Source organism: Elephantulus edwardii, unplaced genomic scaffold, assembly GCF_000299155.1.
Source record: "Elephantulus edwardii isolate Elephantulus edwardi_28Jun2011 unplaced genomic scaffold, EleEdw1.0 scaffold00324, whole genome shotgun sequence".
Classification (NCBI taxonomy): domain Eukaryota; kingdom Metazoa; phylum Chordata; class Mammalia; order Macroscelidea; family Macroscelididae; genus Elephantulus; species Elephantulus edwardii.
In genome coordinates this window covers 255,616-273,751 of record NW_006400074.1, presented here as the reverse complement: position 1 = coordinate 273,751, position 18,136 = coordinate 255,616, and the positions used below count along the sequence as shown (strand labels likewise).

Here is an 18,136-nt window from a genome sequence, read left to right as displayed (position 1 = left end):
CACGCCCCCTGCCGGCCGCCACACTGCACCGCCCTCACCCGGCGGGCGCCCCGCCCCTTGGGCTCCGCCCGGCGACGCAGATGCTTTCGGACTACGCGAGGGCGAGGCAACGGACAGGGCGGCAAGGCGGTTGGTGCTGCCCGGAGCTGGGCACATTAGCGGACAGAGGCAGAATTTCTCCAGGGGCCCTCGTTGAGAACCAGCGCCCAAGTCATTTGAGGCACTGGGTACAAAGGTCGACTCCCAGGCCTCCCCCAGACTGACTGCAGGAGAACCTCTGCCCCCATGGGATGGGGGCCTGGGATGGGAATTTTCAGCCAGCATTGCGGATGGTGCCGATGGTCACTCCTGTGAGATGGGGCCTGCAGGAGACTAGTGGCAATAGGGCTTGGCCTGTGACCCTGGAAACCGCGCATAGTTGTGTACGACTGCATAACCTTTTTATGGAAAGGATCTGTTACTTCCTTCAGTCTGTCGAAGGGTCTGCACGGTAAAGATGTTAAGAACTGCCTTTTTCTCCGGATTTCAGCTAATTTCAGCTACTCACAGTTTTTGGAGGAGGGCCTTTGGGGGTAATCCCGGTGCAAAACCCCAGAGGTATGACTGCAGTTAGCACCAGCTGCCCACTCCCACTGGCGACCCCTTTATCCTCTTCCCTGTTTTATTTTTCTCAATATAATGTAATCTGCCCCAAACTCTTTCATCTATTTAAAAAGTAAACGTCATTTACCATTCACCCCATCTCTTTTCACCGAAACTTTTTGAGATTGTCTTTTCTTCATTTATTCTTCAACACGTTTGGCTTCTGGCCATGCGGCTTCACGGAAATTCCTCTTGTCAGTGGCCCAAATGAGGTGTTCGCTTTCAGTCTTCCTTTACCTGATCTCTAGCAGCGTCTGAGCCTATTGCAGGCTGTGTTTTGATTGAAACTCTACACCCCTGGCTGGGAAGGCTTGCTCCCCTCTGTGTTTTCTCATGTTTCCTCGAGCTCCTTAGCTCAGGTCTCCCTTTCCAGCTCATTAGTTAATAAATTAACTTGGGACTGACTCACGGATGCTGGAAGGAAACAGAAAACTCCTCGACCAGTGATAGAAGACTGCGTTACTCAGGGAACATCAAGAAGCATGGCGGTCAGCAAGTTTGCATTGGTTTCCCTCGCCCCCACGACAAGGGATGGCGCTGTTCAGATCCAGGCAGAGCCTTCAGTGGGATTGGCTAACAGCTAAGGGGCAGAACTTGGGAAGACTACTGCTTTTATAGAAAGCAGCAACCAAGCTTGTGCTTCGTCCTGGAGGAAAAGACACCCTCATCCTTCAAGACTACTCGCTGCAAGCAAAGCACCAAGCTGTAACCCAGATACAAAAGTGGCCCGGGCTTTGCATTCTTGGTACATACAGTGGGAGAGACCCAACCCTGGGTGCTTGCAAACTCAACAAATTATGCCTCCTCTCCCAGTTCTCCTTCCTTACCTACTCACTCCTGCCTCTGCTTTCTGCTAGGTGAATGGCAGGCCAGAAGCCTTGGAGCCCTTGTGATGCTCCTTCACTGCTCTCTTTTAGCACCTGTATCTAGTCAACCAAGTGCAATTACTGATGCATGTACTCCAGCCTGCATTTTATGCTGGGTATATATTACATTAGTACATCATGGCAGCAACTCCTTGAGGTAGATTTTACTATTATCCTGAATTAGAGAATTATGTGACTTACCCAACAAGGTTACAACAGACAGTGGCAACACTGAGAATCACACTGAATCTGAATCAGAAGTCTATTTTTAATACTTCCAGTGGTAAGAAGCTGTGCTGCAATCCCAAAGGCATGTGTTTCTGATCCACCAGCTGCTCCAAGGGTCAAAGACGGCAATCCCCTCCCATGTGTTTAGCTACCTGTTGGTTCTGATTTCATGCTACTCAATAACAACCACTACTACCACTGATCATAACTTTTAAATCCTTCTCCATCAATGACCACTCTCATCATTGCAGTAGCTTTCTTTTTTAACTTGTCTCCTCACTTCATCTGCTGTGTCTTCTTTGTAGTCGTTGAAGTGATAATGCTAAAGAAATACAGCACAACATATACTCCCTTCTTGATTCCTGTTAATTTCTAGCCAAAGCTACTGTGTCCATATGCCCTTAACTTCAGTCATCATCCTGGATTACTTAAAACACTCCCAAGATGCCATACTTTGCACCCTTGTACTGTCTTTCTAGGAAGTCCTTAACTCCATATAGTTGCTGACTCATCCATTAAGGCTCAATTTAGAACAGAAAACCATACCTGAAGGTCCCTTATACCCTACTGAAGGTGACTGTGATTTCCTGTAATGCAACCACCATTTTGTACTGTTTTCCTTCTATTTGTTTGCTCATGCTGTCCTGTCCAGAGTATTGCTCTTCATACCTCTGTCTTAGCTGGGTTATCTATAGGGGCAGAACCAGTGAGATGTGTATATGTACAGAGATAATTACTTCCAAAAAATGGCTCATGCAATTGCAGGGGACTAATAAGGTTGAATGGCAAGTTGGAGACTTCTAATGGTTCATGGGATTTCAGGGGCAGGCACATCCAAAATCTTCAGGTGGTTATATTGACTACCTGCCCTTGTCAGAGATGTCTGTGGCTGTTTTGTTCATATGTGCCATTAAGTCAACTACCACTCATAGCAACTCTGTGACCAACAGGATCAGACCCTGACACTATCCTGTGCCATCCTCACCATCTCCAATGGAAAAGTGTAGGAAATCAACAAATAGGAAGGAAAGATTGGCTATCTTCCGCGTGTGTTAGCTTGATGCCAGGAACTCAACACAGACAGATACTCGATGTAGTGACCAAATAAGTTAGAACACTAAGAGTGCCTGTTGTATTTGCTGATATGGCATCTTTAAGAACTCAGTTTGCAGGGAATTGAGAGTGAATGGCAATGGTGTTTGGCTTTTCCACTGTGGTTGGTTGTTTGAAGTTGTCAAGAATATATACATAAAAACATACACCAATTCAACTGCTTCTACAGGTACAGCTCAGTGGGCTGGTTGTGATCTTTGAGCTGTGTAACCACTATGACTCTCCTTCCTTTTCTGAGCTATTTCTCCTCCAGGAATATCAGCTCATTGTCCCCTAAGGTTCCTGTCTAATCTTTCTAGTTGTTGTTGTCGTCAGTTTCTTCTCACACACATAGTTTTTAAGAGATAGAGAAAGAGTGAGTATGAAGCAGATAAGAAAGGTGAGCAATCAAGGTAACTTTGGGGTGTGTGTGTGTGTGTGTGTGTGTGTGTGTGTGTGTGTATGTATTTGAACCACTCATTTCTGGGATTGCAGTGCAGCTTCTTGCCACTAGGCCACCAGAGCTCGCTGGTAACTTAAGTCTTTTAAGAAATTTGATGTTCACCACAACAAGATAAAGGTAAACAGTTGAAAAATGGGCACAGGATATGAAAAGACACTTCACCAAAGAAGACATTCCGATGGCCAACAATACATGAAGAAATATTCAAAATACCTAGCTCTAAGAGAGATGCAAATCAAAACAACTATAAGATCTCACCCCATCTCACCCCAGTAAGAATAGAAAAATTTAACAGAAGGGCAAGCAACAAATGCTGGCAAGGTTCTGGAGAAACTGGAACCCTTATTCACTGTTGGTGGAAATATAAAATGGTGCAACCACTGTGGAAGGCGGTGTGGTGGTTTTTTTTAGAAGTTGCAAATAGAAATACCATTTGACCCAGCAATTCCACTACTGGGAATATACCCCAAAGAGACCATAAATGACATCCAAGCAAATATATGCACACCCATGTTTATTGCGGCTGTGTTCACAATAACAAGGAGTTGGATACAACCTAAGTGCCCATCAGCAAACGAATGGAAAGAGAAGGTGTGGTATATTCACACAATGGAATACTACACTGCATTGAAAAACAAACTCATGAAATATTATTAAAAATGGGTGACCCTGGAGGACAGTATGCTGAGTGAAGTATCCCAGTCACATAAGGACAAATACTGCATAGTGCCACTGTTGTAAAATGGGACTGACATTGGGTTTGGGGGGAGACTGAGAAAGATGGAATAAATAATGTATACTGCATTGAAAACAGATGAGGGAGAAAACTGTTTAAAAGGGATATGTGATTAGGTATTACTATCATGACAGGAGTCCAGAATGAAGGCTGTATAGTGGAGTGGACCTCGGGGGAAAGATTGTAAAACAATGGAAGAATTTTTCTTTTACTTTTCAAAGAGAAGAGTGTACTGGGACTGGGGAGGGATGGGCAGAGAGAAATGTGCAACAATGAATGAATGGAAATCTAAAGTCTCTGTACATTTTCATTAAAATTAATTTAAAAAATGATAAAAGAAACTTGATGATGAAGAAAATAGTAATCAGAGGGGTAGGCAAAGAAACAAAGAAAATGGCTTTGTTTATGTTTTAAACAGGTTCATTTCATTTTACTTATTGTAAAAATATGTCATTTCACCAAATTTTGCATGGATCATTCAGTCACATTAATTAGATTCCTCATGTTGTGCAATTATTACTACTATCCTTTCCGCATTATTCTAGCATTAATAGCAGCTTGGGCCCTCTAACCCTTTCCTGCCTCCCCTCATAACTACTATGAAGCTTGGATCTGTACACATTTGCTTGCTTTATATAAGTAGAATCATACAGTATTTGTCCTAATGTGACAAGGATTCTGAAGCTCTGCCTGAAATACTTTGGGCATGTTGCAAGAAGGGACCAGTCTGTAGTGAGGGATGTCATTCTTGGGAGGGTGGAGGGACAGTGAAAGAGAGGAAGACCATTGATGAGATGGATTGATTCAATGTCTCGGGTAATGGGGGTGAGTGTGTCAGAGACAATAAGATTGGCACAGAATAGAGCACGGTTTAGGGCTGTTTTACAAAGGGTCACTATGAGTTGCAGGCGACTTGACAGCACATAACAACAACAACAACAACAACTGTTTTTAAGGTTTATCTTTGTTGTGGCATGTTTCAGGACTATCTCTTTTTGACTGAGTAATATTTCATTGCATGAATAAAATATATTTTGTTTATTCATTTATCTGTTGAGATTTAGTTTGTTTCCATATTTTGGCACTATTTGTTTTTTAATATGTGGAGAAAATGTGAGCAAGAAGAATAAACAGCACAGAGAAGCCTGTCCAGGAGAATGGCAGATGACCAGAATGTAAGTGGTAGGTGACCTACAGATGAACCTTAGATAAATTTAGTACTGACTCAGGTAAGTTTGTAAATAGAGGAGAAATCAGAATTCCTTATTTATGGTCTTAATTACTTTTTTTACCCCAATGCAGTAGAAATTTAACTGCTAAAATAATAGAGGGAAAAGCAGGGTAGGGGCTTGACAGTAGAGATGAAAATGAGACCCCAGCTGAGGGCACAGGACGGATGCAGGGAAAGGAGGTCAGGGTGGGCAGCACTGAGAGCCTTCCCCTGAGGCAGGAGCCAGTGAGCACAGTGGCATATTGTGATGGTGGCATTTACTCCAGCAGCTCAAAAATCAGAGCCAAGAAATGAGGGATTGATTTGATCCAGCCTTAGGATTTCTTGGGGTGTTTGTTACAGACAGGTAGGGATGAAATAGGTGATAGTAAAAAACAAAAAGCCAAACCTGTTACCATCGATTCTATTCCAACTCATGGTGAAAATACAGGAGAGAGAACTGCCCCACAGAGTCCCCAGGCCTCTAGTCAGTACAGAAAGGAGCTCAGGTGGGGTAGTCCATGGTACGCTATGCTAGTATCTGGAAGGCTGAATTTCTCTAGTTTCTCAGACTATTTGGATTCACCAGGATCCACCAGCAGCTCTTGGGAGAATGAAGGACAGTCTCTTCCGATAAAGATTTATAGACTCTGAAGCCCAGTGGAGGTTCTAGCAACCCTCAGTCAGAATTGACTCTCTGGCAGTGATTTTGAGTTTTTGAATCATTACAGAAGCTATCTGTCACTCTATTGCCCTCAGAGCAGTTAATGGTTTTGAGCCACCACTGAATGCCTTAACAGTGGCACAAGAAAGGACATTAAGTTGGAAAGGGTAGAAAGCAAACTCACTGCTATAGAATCAATTCCAACTCATAGTGAACTTGTAGGCCAGAGGCAAACTGCCAGTAGTTTCCAAAGCTGTAAAACATTACAGAAGTAGAGCCTTATCTTTCTCCCACAGAGCAGCTAGTGGTTTTGAATCATCCACCTTTATGTTAGCATCTAATGCTTGGATCACAGTGCCGTCAAGACTCCTGAAAGGGATAGAGGGATGGGATAAAATGTACTTAATCCCAGGTGCTCGGGTTTGAGTGCATATCAGAATCCCCTAGAGGCTTGTGTACAGACTGTTGGCCCACACCCAGAGGTTATCAGCCTGCGATTCAAGTGGTCTTCCTGCCACAGGTTTCCTGGGATGTTGATGCTGTCAGTCAGGAGAAAAGACAGAAGAGCTGAAGTATGGGAAGGAAGTGGTTGAGCTTCTCCTCTCCTAAAGATTCATTAAGGGCCCAAAGGGGGCAGAACCATTGTAGTTTTAGAGGAATTTAGGGCATGGCTGCACTACTAAGTGAACTGACCCTAAGAATCTGGGAAACAAAAAAACCTAAAATACAGTAGGATTCTTACTTTTTTCCTCAGAGAATGGCCAGGTTGAGTTCACATCTTTCTCAGCAGCTCTTCAGACACCTGATTCCTTCTTCAGCTGCCAGTAAACTATTTCTGGGCACCAGAATGATGATATGTGCCAGGGAGGAGAGGAGGTGCCTCTATTTGTATCACAAAGTCCAAGTGTGGTTTCAGATGAAGGACAAGACACCTCTGATTCATGCATGCTCTGCAGAGGCCCTTTTATTAAACCATACATAAGACCAAGTCAGACAAATGTTCTGGAATGAGGAAAACCGTCCACTTGGTGCTAAAGGCATTCTGCTGAATCATAGCCATGGCTTTCATTTTAGAGACAAATTCATCACCATACATCATAAATGATGATAGTTACAGTTTATCACAGTGCAACCAGGACTACAGAAACCTTCAAAGACTGTGATTGTAACCATAGAGTTAAAAGTTTCACAGGATTGGCAAACACCTGCTTCCATGAGCATTGGAGCTGTGACTCTTGGAAATCATTAACAACCTGCTCGGGTAAGTTCCCTGAGGACTCAAGAGTGAATTTCCCCCCCCCCCCCCCCCCCCCCCCCCCCCCCCCCCCCCCCCCCCCCCCCCCCCCCCCCCCCCCCCCCCCCCCCCCCCCCCCCCGTTGTTATTTATGTGTGATAGAATTGATTGTGACTGACAGGGACCCTATGAACCCTGCCCTATCCTGTACATTTCTCTTCTATGTTGTTGTGCACTATTGAGTCAGAATTGACTCATCACCGGTCCTCCAGAGGGTTTCAAGACGCTGTAAATCACACGGAAGGAACTTACCCATCTTTCTCCTGCAGACTCAGTCAGTAGATTTGAACTGTGTGCCTTTGATTTGGCAGTGCAAACTCCTTATCACTACACCACCAGCACTCCATATTCTTTTCTTTTATTGTTGTTGTGTGCTATTGAGGTGGAAACCGACTGATAGCAGACTCTCCAGCAGGTTTTCAGAGGGCAGTAAATAATGTGGGAGGAGAGCCTTCTCCTATAGTTCTTTTCTGTAAGTGGTATCAATTTTCTATTACACTTTTCCCAAGTGTGAGGCCACATGGCTAGTTTACTGACAGAAAGGACTCAAATGGCATCTGAATCCATGACAAAGAAGGTAAATCAAGTTAGGACTCCACTATAAACTTCAGTCTTCCACAAGTGAAACACTTCAGATTTTAAATTCTAATACATTGTGTACTTGTGTCATATCCCAAACATCCTGTCAGCTCTTAATCAGAAACTATACTCCCAAGGAAAAAGGCAACCTGAAAAAGTGTGGAAATTATAAAAAAAATCACACACAAGCAAGATCCTGCTGAAAATTATCTAAAAATTACTGGCGCACAAAAGCAGGGAACTGCCAGATACATCTTACAAGCTGGGTTTAGAAGAGGCCGTGGCACTAGGGACATCCTAGCCAATGATATATGAATCTTGGTCTAGAGCAGAGAGTATCAGAGGAATGTCTATCTGCGTTTCATTGACTATGCAAAGACATTTCACTGTGTGGATCACAACAAATTGTGGCTAACCTTGAGAAATGGGAATTTCCCCAGAATGTTTAATTGTGCAAAACCTGTTCTTGGACCAGGAAGCAGTAGTCAGATCAGAGCAGGGAAACACTGCATGGTTCAGGTTCAGGAAAGGTTTGTGTCAGGAACGCATTGTATCTCCATATTGTTTCAATTTATATGCACAACAGATCAGTTGGGAGACTGGGCTTTATGAGGAGGAATGTGGTATCAAGACTGGAGGAAGACTCATCAACAACCTGTGTTATACAGGTGACAAAACCTTGCTTGCTTAAACTGAGAAGTACATTAGGCATTTGCTGTAGAAGGTCAAGGACTGTAGTCTTCAATATGGATTGAAGCTCAACATAAAAAAACAAAGATTCTCACCACTGGGTCAATTGGCAGCTTCATGATAGGTGAAGAAGACATTGAGGTTGTCAACTGCTTCAGTTTGCTTGCCTCCACAATCAACACTCTTGGCTCCAGTAGCCAGGAAATCAAAAGATGAATTGCATTGGGAAAGTCTGTTGTCAGGACCTCTCTAGAGTGCTTAAGAGCAATGATGGCAGTCTAGAGACTAAGGTTCACCTAATCCAGGCCATAGTCTTTGCAATTACATGCTACACATCAGAGAGAGCTGGACAGTAATGAAGGATGATAAAAGAATTATTGATGCCTTTGAGTTGTGGTGCTGCAGAAGAATGTTGAAAATGCTGTGGACCGCCTGGAGAACACACAGGTCTGTCCTGAAACCAAGCTGCTCCATGTTGTTGTTGTTGTTGTTATGTGCCATCGAGTCATTTGTGATTCATAGTGACCCTATGTACAAGAGCTCTAAACACTGTTCTATCCTGTGCCAACCTAGCCATCTCAAATGCACTTATTCCCACAGCTCCAGTCACAGAATGATCCATCTCATTGAAGGTCTTCCTCTCCTGCGCCGTCCCTCCACTCTCCCGAACATGATGTCCCTCTCCAAGGACCTCCTTGCAACATGCCCAAAGTATGTCAGATGAAGCTTCAGAATCCTTGACTCCAAGGAGCATTCTGGCTTCAACCTCTCCATGACAAACTTGTTTGTTCTCCTAGGAGTCCATGGTATATTCAATATTCTTCTCCAGCACCACAGCTCAAAGGCATCAATTTTCTTTCTATCAACCCTACTCATTGTCCAACTCTCTGATGCATAGCACGTAACTGCAAAGACTATAGCCCGGATCAGGCGCACATTAGTCTCCAGCCTGATGTCATTGCTCTTCAGTACTCTTGTGAGGTCCCTCACAGGCAATTTTGCCAATGCAATTCGTCTCTTGATTTCCTGGCTGCTGTTACCAAGAGTGTTGATTGTGGAGTCAGCAAACTAAAACTGTTAACTATCTCAATCTCTTCACCATCCATACTGAGGCTGCCAATTGGCCCAGTGGTGAGAATCTTTGTTTTCTTGATATTGAGCTTCAATCCATGCAGTCCTTGACTGTCTGCAGCAAGTGCTTCATGTCCTCCTCAGTTTCAGCAAGCAGGGTTGTGTAATCTGCATAACGCAGGTAGTTTATGACCCTTCCATCAATCCTGATGCCACATTCCTCTTCGTACAGCCCAGCATCTTGGATGATCTGTTAAAGGCAGGGATTTTGAAGCTCCGTCTCACATCCTTTGGGTATGTGGCCAAGAGAGTCCAATCATCATGCTTAGAAGTGTGGAAGGACAGCACAGGAGAGGAAGACCCAGGATGAGATGGATTGACTCAGTGACTGGAGAAATGGAATAGGTGTGTTGAAGATGATGAGATTGGCTCAGGATAAGGGCAGGGTTCAGAGCTGTTGTACATAGGGTCACTATGAGTCACAGGCGACTTAATGATAAATAACAACAACAACATAGTCCTAAGAAACCCTTTGCAAGCCTCTGTCAGAGAGGGTCCTGCAGATGCAGAAATATCGTTGAAAGTGTGAGTTGTTAGGGAGTATCTCCAGAGGGAGAGCAGGAAGCACTGCATCAGGTCTCCATGAACCTTAAGTTCCTTCTTTGCATAGGACCACTTGGCCTGTGTGCAGGCCAACTTAATGCTTTTTTACCCTGTTGTTGTTATGACCATCAAGTCGACTACAACTCTTAAGGACCCTATGAACAATAGCTCTGAACCCTGATCTATGCTTAGCCAATCTCACGGTCTCTGATACATCTACCTGCGTTAGCCTAGTTATTGTCAATCCATCTCTTCTGGGGTCTTCCTTTCCTGTGCTGTCCCTCAACCCTTCCAGGTATGATAGCCTTCTCCAAAAACTGGTCCCTCCTGGGTACATGCTCAAAGTATGTAAGATAGAATTTCAAAATTCTTGCCTCCAAGGAGCAGCTTTGTTTCACACTCTCCAGGACAGACCTGTTAATTCTCTTGGCAGTCCATGGTACATCAAGAGAAAAAAAGATTCTCATTACTGGGCCAATTGACAGCACCATGATGGATGGAGAAAATATTGAAGTTGCTAACAATTTCAGATTACTCAGCTCCACAATCAATACTCTTGGCACCAGTAGTTTGAAAATCAAAAGATGAATTGCACTGGGGAAGTCTGCTGTCAGGGATTCTCCAAAGTGCTAAAGAGCAATGATATCAGTCTAGAGACTAAGGCGTGCCTGATCCAGGCCATGGTATTCACAATTACTTACTATGCATTAGAGAGCTAGACAATGGCTAAGGATGACAGAAAAGGAATTGACACCTTTGACTTGTGGTCCTCAAGAAGAGTCTTGAACATACCATGGACTGCCAAGAGAACAAATAGAAAAGGGTGAAACCAAATTTCTTCTTGGAGGCAAGGATTTTAAAGCTCTGTCTCACATGTGTCCAGGAAGGACCAGTCCTTGGAGAAGGATATCATGCTTGGAAGGGTGGAGGGACAACATAGGAGATGAAGACTTCAGAAGAGACAGATTGACACAGTAACTGGGGCAATGGGATTAGGTGTGTTAGAGTCAGTGAGACCGGCTCAGGATAGGGAAGAGTTCAGTGCTGTTATATATAGAGTCTTGATGCAACTCATGACACATAACAACAACAATAACAATATGCGCTGGAAGGTTCAGGAGGGCGGCTGCAGGAGGCCGTTAGCTGGTCTACGGTTTGAATCCGCGTCCATCCGTCCTTTCTGACCCCGCACCGACTCGGTGTCATGCCCGAGAACGAGAACGTAGTCTCCCCGGAGCGGGGCGCCCGCTGGGGCTGCCAGCGGCCGCGGGAAAGGCACTTACCAGGACGGCGACAAGCCAGCCCAGATCCGCTTCAGCAACATCTCTGCGGCCAAAGCTGTTGCTGATGCTATTAGAACAAGCCTTGGACCAAAAGGAATGGAGGGTAGAGAGAATGGTGCAGCGGTGAATGAATGGAAACACAAAATCTCTGTAAATGTTTATGAAAATTAATAAAATATAATTATAGAAAAAAAAGAAGTGAGGAAGTGAAGACATGAATAGTGGGCCTTAAGAACAGCCCACCTCAGTCTTCGAAAAGACTGTTCTACAACATTATTTCTCTCCCATTTCCTAAGTGTGCACTTAAAGCCTGTTTGTTTAGAACTGAGTGTCCCAGCTAAAATACAGGTTTCAAAATGAGAAATTCCAACCATTTCTTCTCCATTATCTTGGCACACTATAAAACTTGGAGCAAGCGAATAAGCCATTTGCGGACAACTTGTGTGCAGAGGGGGTAGTGGCATTCTAACCACAAGGACTGCCCACCGGCTGAGGCCTCTGGTGAGGGAAGCAGCAGGCCGGCCTGACCCTGAGCTCCCTCAGAGTGAGGCCACAGGACAATTCTAAAGGCTGGCCCTGTCAGCTCTCTTTGGGACACTGATACGATACTCCACAGCTGGCTTTGCCCACAAACCTGCCCCATTTTACCTTGAGCAGAAGCAACAGTGTTGTGTTCTTTAATAATAAAAAAATTCTATTAGTTTGCATACAAAAAAAAAGGAATGGATAAAATTATTCAAGATGGAAAAGGTGATGTGACTATTACAAATGATGGTGCCACCATTCTAAAACAAATGCAAGTGTTACATCCAGCAGCAAGAATGCTGGTTGAGCTGTCTAAAGTTTAGGATAAAGAAGCTGGAGATGGTACTACATCAGTGGTCATCATTGCTGGTTCTCTCTTAGATTCCTGTACTAAACTTCTTCAGAAAGGGATCCATCCAACCATCATTTCTGAGTCATTCCAGAAGGCTTTGGACAAGGGGATTGAAATCTTGGTTGCTATGTCTCGACCTGTGAAACTGAGCGGCAGAGAAACTTTGTTAAATAGCGCAACCACATCATTAAATTCAAAGGTTGTCTCTCAGTATTCCAGCCTGCTTTCTCCCATGAGCGTGAATGCAGTAGTGAGAGTGATTGACCCAGCCACAGTTACTAGCATAGATCTTAGAGATATTAAAATAGTTAAGAAACTTGGGGGGAAAATTGATGACTCTGAATTGGTAGAAGGACTGGTATTTACCCAGAAGTTGGCAAGTTCTAGCATAACCAGGGTTGAAAAGGCTAAAATTGGGCGTATTCAGTTTCACTTATCTGCTCCAAAAACAGATATGGATAACCAGATAGTAGTTTCTGGCTATGTCCAGATGGACCAAGTGCTGTGAGAAGAGAGAGCCTACATTCTCAATTTGGTGAAGCAAATTAAAAAAGCAGCATGTAATGTCCTTCTTATCCAGAAATCTATTCTAAGAGATGCTCTTAGTGATCTTGCGTTAGATTTCCTGAACAAAATGAAGATTATGGTAGTTAAAGATATTGAAAGAGAAGACAATTCATTTGCAAGACGATTGGAACCAAGCCCGTTGCTCATATTGATCAATTCACTGCTGACATGCTCGGGTCTGCAGAGCTCACTGAGGAACTCAGCTTAAACGGCTCTGGCAAGCTACTCAAGATCACAGGCTGTTATCGTGCCAGTTACTTTCAACCAAATGTCCAAGACTAAGAGTTCACAGGGCAAACAATCTTCCAAACGGGGAACATCCAGTCCCGCTGCACTACTCATGGTCGTTATCAGCCAGTGTTAGCCAGATTACCGAGTGTTCACCACGCCATCGATCTTCAAAATGCTCCGGACGGTTTCAGTTGCAAGAGTCAGAGCGCTGAGTGAAACCAACAGGGGCTACACAACCAACTCTTCCAAAATGTTGGAGATTCCGCCCTTTCGGACATTGTAACTGTTTTCCGAGGCTCTGGCAAGCTACTCAAGATCACAGGCTGTTTAAACCCTCGGAAAACAGTTACAATTGTTGTCCGTGGTTCTAAGAAATTGGTGATTGAAGAAGCTGAACGCTCCATCCACGATGCCCTGTGTGTTCTGCGCTGTTTGGTGAAAAAGAGAGCCCTTATTGCAGGTGGTGGCGCTCCAGAAATCGAGTAGGTCCTGCGATTAACTGAATACTCTCAGACTTTTTTTTTTTTTAAATTTTGTGTGCGTGTACCGTCAAATCAGATCTGACTGGTACAGGAGGATATTGCGCCTCCTTCTCCGGCAGAGCGTCTGGTGGATTCGAACCGTGTTCCTCTGAGATTGCACTGCAGCTTCTTACCACTAGGCCACCAGAGCTCCCCTTATACTCTCAGACTTTGAGCGGCATGGAATCCTACTGTGTCTGTGCTTTTGCCGATGCTATGGAATTCATTCCTTCCACACTAGCTGAAAATGCAGGCCTGAATCCCATTTCTACAGTAACCGAGCTGAGGAACCGGCATGCTCAAGGAGAAAAAAAACCGCAGGCATTAATGTCCGAAAGGGCGGAATCTCCAACATTTTGGAAGAGTTGGTTGTGCAGCCCCTGTTGGTTTCACTCAGATTCATCCTGGAGAGGACCAGGCTGCTCCTTGGAGGCAAGGATTCTGAGGCTTCGTCTGACATACTTTGGACATATTTTAAGGAGGGAGAGGTCCTTGGAGAGGGACATCATGCTTAGGAGGGTGGAGGGATGGCGCAGAAGGGGAAGACCCTCTATGAGGTGGATTGAGTCAGTGACTGGGTTAATCAGGATGGGTGTGTCAGAGGCAGTGAGATTGGCACAGGATAGAACAGTGTTTAGGGCTGTTGTACATAGGGTTGCTAAGAGTCGCAAGCGACTCGACAGCACATAACAACAACGACAACAATTAAGTGCTCTGGGATGCCCATTCTTCTCAATGTTAGCCATAACTTGTTATGATCCACACAGTCGAATTCTTTGTATAGTGAATAAAGCACAAATAGACATTCTTCTAGTGTTCTTTACTTTCAGCCAGGATACATATGACATTAGCAATGATATCCCTGGTGCCACGGCCTTTTCCAAATCCTGCTCATACTTCTAGCAAATCCCTAACTATGTACTGTTGCAGCCTTTATTTCTCCCCTTCTTCTAACCTTTATTCATATGGTGAGAAGATCTACACAGCCGGCAAAAACATCAGGGAAGGCATTCCAGTTAGCAAAAACATTAATATTTTCAAGTGAAAAGTTTTACATTACCATTTTCCTGCTAATATTTGGCAAATACTTCTTTTCCTCTCCCCTTTCTAAATTCCCATAAACTTATAGTGTCACCACAAACATACTCAGTTCACTGTGCTATTTCAGAGAAGTTCAGAACAACTTGTTTGGTCTCTTGGCAGTCCATGGTATATTCTATACTCTTCTCTAGCACCAAAGCTCAAAGGCATCAATTCTCCTTCTATCATTCTGAGTCATTGTCCAGCTTTCTGATGCATAGAAAGTTATTGCAAAGACTATGGCCTGGACCAGGTGCACCTTGGTCTCCAGACTGACATCATTGCTCTTCAGTACTCCGGAGAGGTCTCTGACAACAGACTTTCCCAGTGCAATTAGTCTTATAATTTCCAGGCTCCAGGTACCAAAAGTGTTGATTGTAGAGCCAAGTAAACTGAAGCTATTAACAATCTCAATCTTTTCACTATCTATCCTGATGATGCCAAATGGCCCAGTGATGAGATATTTTGCTTCAATCCATATTTAAGGCTGCAGTCCTTGACCCTCTGCAGCAAGTGCTTCAGGTCCTCTTCATTTTCAGTGAGTAGAGTTGTGTCATCTGCATAACGCAGATTGGTTATGAGTCTATCTCCAATCCTGATGCCACATTTCTCCTCACAGAGCCCAGCCTCCAGGATAATCTGTTCTGCATATAGATTGAAAAGGTGTGGAGATAGGACACATCCCCAGTGTACACCCTTCCAAATTTTGAACCATGTAGTGTTTCCTTGGTCTGTTCTGATGACTGCCTCCTGGTCCAAGTATAGGCTTTGCAAAAGCACAATCAAGTGTTCTGGGATTCCCATTCTTTCTGAGTCAGCCATAATTGTGATCCACACATTCAAACGCCTTTGCACAGACAGACATTCCTCTGGTACTCTCTGCTTTCAGCCAAGATCCATCTAACATTAGCTACAATATCCCTAGTACCACGGCCTCTTCTATGATAAAAGCTAAAAAAAAAGGTTTACACACAGAAATAAACATTCTTGGATGGTTACTGGGGAGTGAAAAAATGAGTAAACAAATAATAGACACACATTGAGATAGGTGAAAACAAACAAACAAGCCAAACCACCAAGGGGCCAACCCCCCCACCCCCCCAACTAGAACTCATTGTTATAAAGTCAGAACTAACTCATGGTTGACCCTCCAGCAGGTTTTCTGAGGCCACATGTAAATTACTCAAGAGAGATTGTCCATTTTTCTCCTACAGAACGGTTGATGGATTTGAGAAGTGCCAGAGAGATGCAAAAGCAACTCCCTATGGACTACACCACCAGAGCTCCTTTGGGTGAAAGGAAAGTCAATATAAAATAAGGGGACTTAATCATAGTTTTACTAAAGAAAGAGAAGACTTGGAAAAATGCAGAAGAAATATAGTCAACAAAGGTATATACACAAATACACAATCCCGCAATAATAACAATAAGAAACATTAGTCTGTATGGGGTATATTGGCTGAAAGACAAGATATAGATAAATGTAATAGGGACTGCACCAATGACCATATATATTATTGTTGTTGTTTTATGCCATCAAGTTGCCTGCGACTCATAGCGACGCTATGTACAAGAGCCCTAAACCCTGCTCTATCCTGTGCCAATCTCACTGTAGCCGACAACCTACCCCGATTACCCCAGTCAGTGAACCAATCCACCTCATTGAGGGTCTTCCTCTCCTGCGCTGTCCCTCCACCCTCCCAAGCTTGATGTCCCTCTCCAACGACTGGTCCTTTCTTACAACATGCCCAAAGTATGTTAGACAAAGCTTCAGAATCCTTGCCTCCAACGAGCAGCCTGGTTTAAGACTCTCCAAGTTCATCTCCAAGATGAACCTGCTCGTTTTCTTAGCAGTCCATGGTATATTCAATACTCTTCTCCAACACCACAGTTCAAAGGCATTAATTCTCCTTCTATCCTCCCTAGTTATTATCCAGCTCTCTGAAGCATAGGAAGATAGTATTTCCACTTTCATATTAGTAGAACTCCCTATTTGAAGCATTTGGATTCTGGAAGGTAAACTGTCTTTATTTAATTAACAATCAGGTGTAAGCTGATTGACAATTTTGATTTAATTTGTTTGTGGGCTGTAAGCCTCTTGTTTAAGCCAATCAGGATCCAGTGGGCAGGTCTTTGTGATTAAAAGAAAAAAAAAAAGTGATTAAAATTTGTGATTAAAAGACCCTCCTGTAATTCTTATACATTGTTGGTGGGATTATAAAATGGTACAACTATTCTGGAAGGCAGTTTGACGCTTCCTCAAAAAGCTGAATATAGATATTCCATACGCCCCATCTATTCCATTGCTTGGAATATACCCCAAGAAAATGAGAACTGAGGCTCAAACTGAAACTTGTACTCCAATGTTCATAGCAGCATTATTCACCATACAAGGACATGGAAGCAGCCCAGATGTCAAACCACAATCGAATGGATTGAGAAATTATGGATTTTCCACTTGGCATTGGGATCGAGTGTAAGCCCTACAGCCTGAGACAATGGTGTGTATCCCATGCATCGTCATTCCAATTCTGCTCTGGGTCTACAGAAAATTCCTGGAGCCATACTTATACCCTCTGGTAGCCCCTTTTGTTAATCGCATATGGCCTCAAAGAAGTCTACAGCAACCCAGTGATCAAACTAAAGCCAAAGGAGACTATAAGTGTGCAGACGTAAACGGGCCAATAGAAATCTCTGATAAAAAGAAAGACTGAAGTGATTTCTCCAGAGGATTTCATTGTCTAAAAAAATGGACTTGATAATATGAAGCACCTTTATCATTGTCTCTGAACTTTTTCTCTGAAATCAGAATTCAGGATAGCTAAGAGATTTACCTGGTACTAGTCAGGAAATCCATAGAATTTATATTTAAAATGCATTTAGTTCATTCCTTAATGACCTCCTTCCTGAGTTCCTTTTTCATTGAAGTAACTTTCTTTATTATTATTATTATTGCCATTTTAATATGAATAAATAGAAGGCTTTTACCAGTAGATACTCTGTCACTAAATCTTTCCTATCTCTGGGACACTGGCATTCATTTAGATTTGGCCTGTTTGCTCTCACCTTTTTGGTCTCTTCCCATTTCAATGGATTGCAATTTTGCTGTGAGGCTGTGCAGGGAAATGAAGAGTGGTGTCTGTTAAGTCAATAATGACTTGAAACACAAAGATGTGATTACTGCTCAAAACAAAGGTACGTTATCCTGACAGTAGTAATTACTGTTTCTTGCTCTGAGGAGGAGAGAAAAGACAGGAAAATAGGGGAAATGTCTTTGCAAAATGAAACCTCATTTGCATAAACATCTAATGTGTGTTACAAAGTTTTAATCCTTCTTGCATTCCATTTCCTCATGTTGTTGTTGTTATGTGCCGTCGAGTCGCTTGCGACTCATAGCGATCCTATGTACAACAGCCCTAAACTCCGCTCTGTCCTGTGT

At 43.5% G+C, this 18,136-nt stretch overlaps 1 protein-coding gene and 1 pseudogene across 1 annotated transcript; both read left to right on the top strand.

Moving 5' to 3' along the window:
* The first annotated feature begins 11,370 nt into the window (after positions 1 to 11,370).
* Positions 11,371 to 15,920, top strand: LOC102861310 (annotated as a pseudogene).
* A 1,275-nt stretch (positions 15,921 to 17,195) lies between these two features.
* On the top strand, positions 17,196 to 17,411 carry LOC102852612 (UPF0729 protein C18orf32 homolog). The gene has a single exon (XM_006901385.1). It carries the CDS (start codon positions 17,196 to 17,198, stop codon positions 17,409 to 17,411), a length of 216 nt encoding a protein of 71 aa, XP_006901447.1.
* Positions 17,412 to 18,136: the final 725 nt, after the last annotated feature.

Bases quoted from the DNA above. Each gene is read 5' to 3' on its own strand.
- LOC102852612 (XM_006901385.1), top strand. From the start codon at position 17,196: ATGGTGTGTATCCCATGCATCGTCATTCCAATTCTGCTCTGGGTCTAC.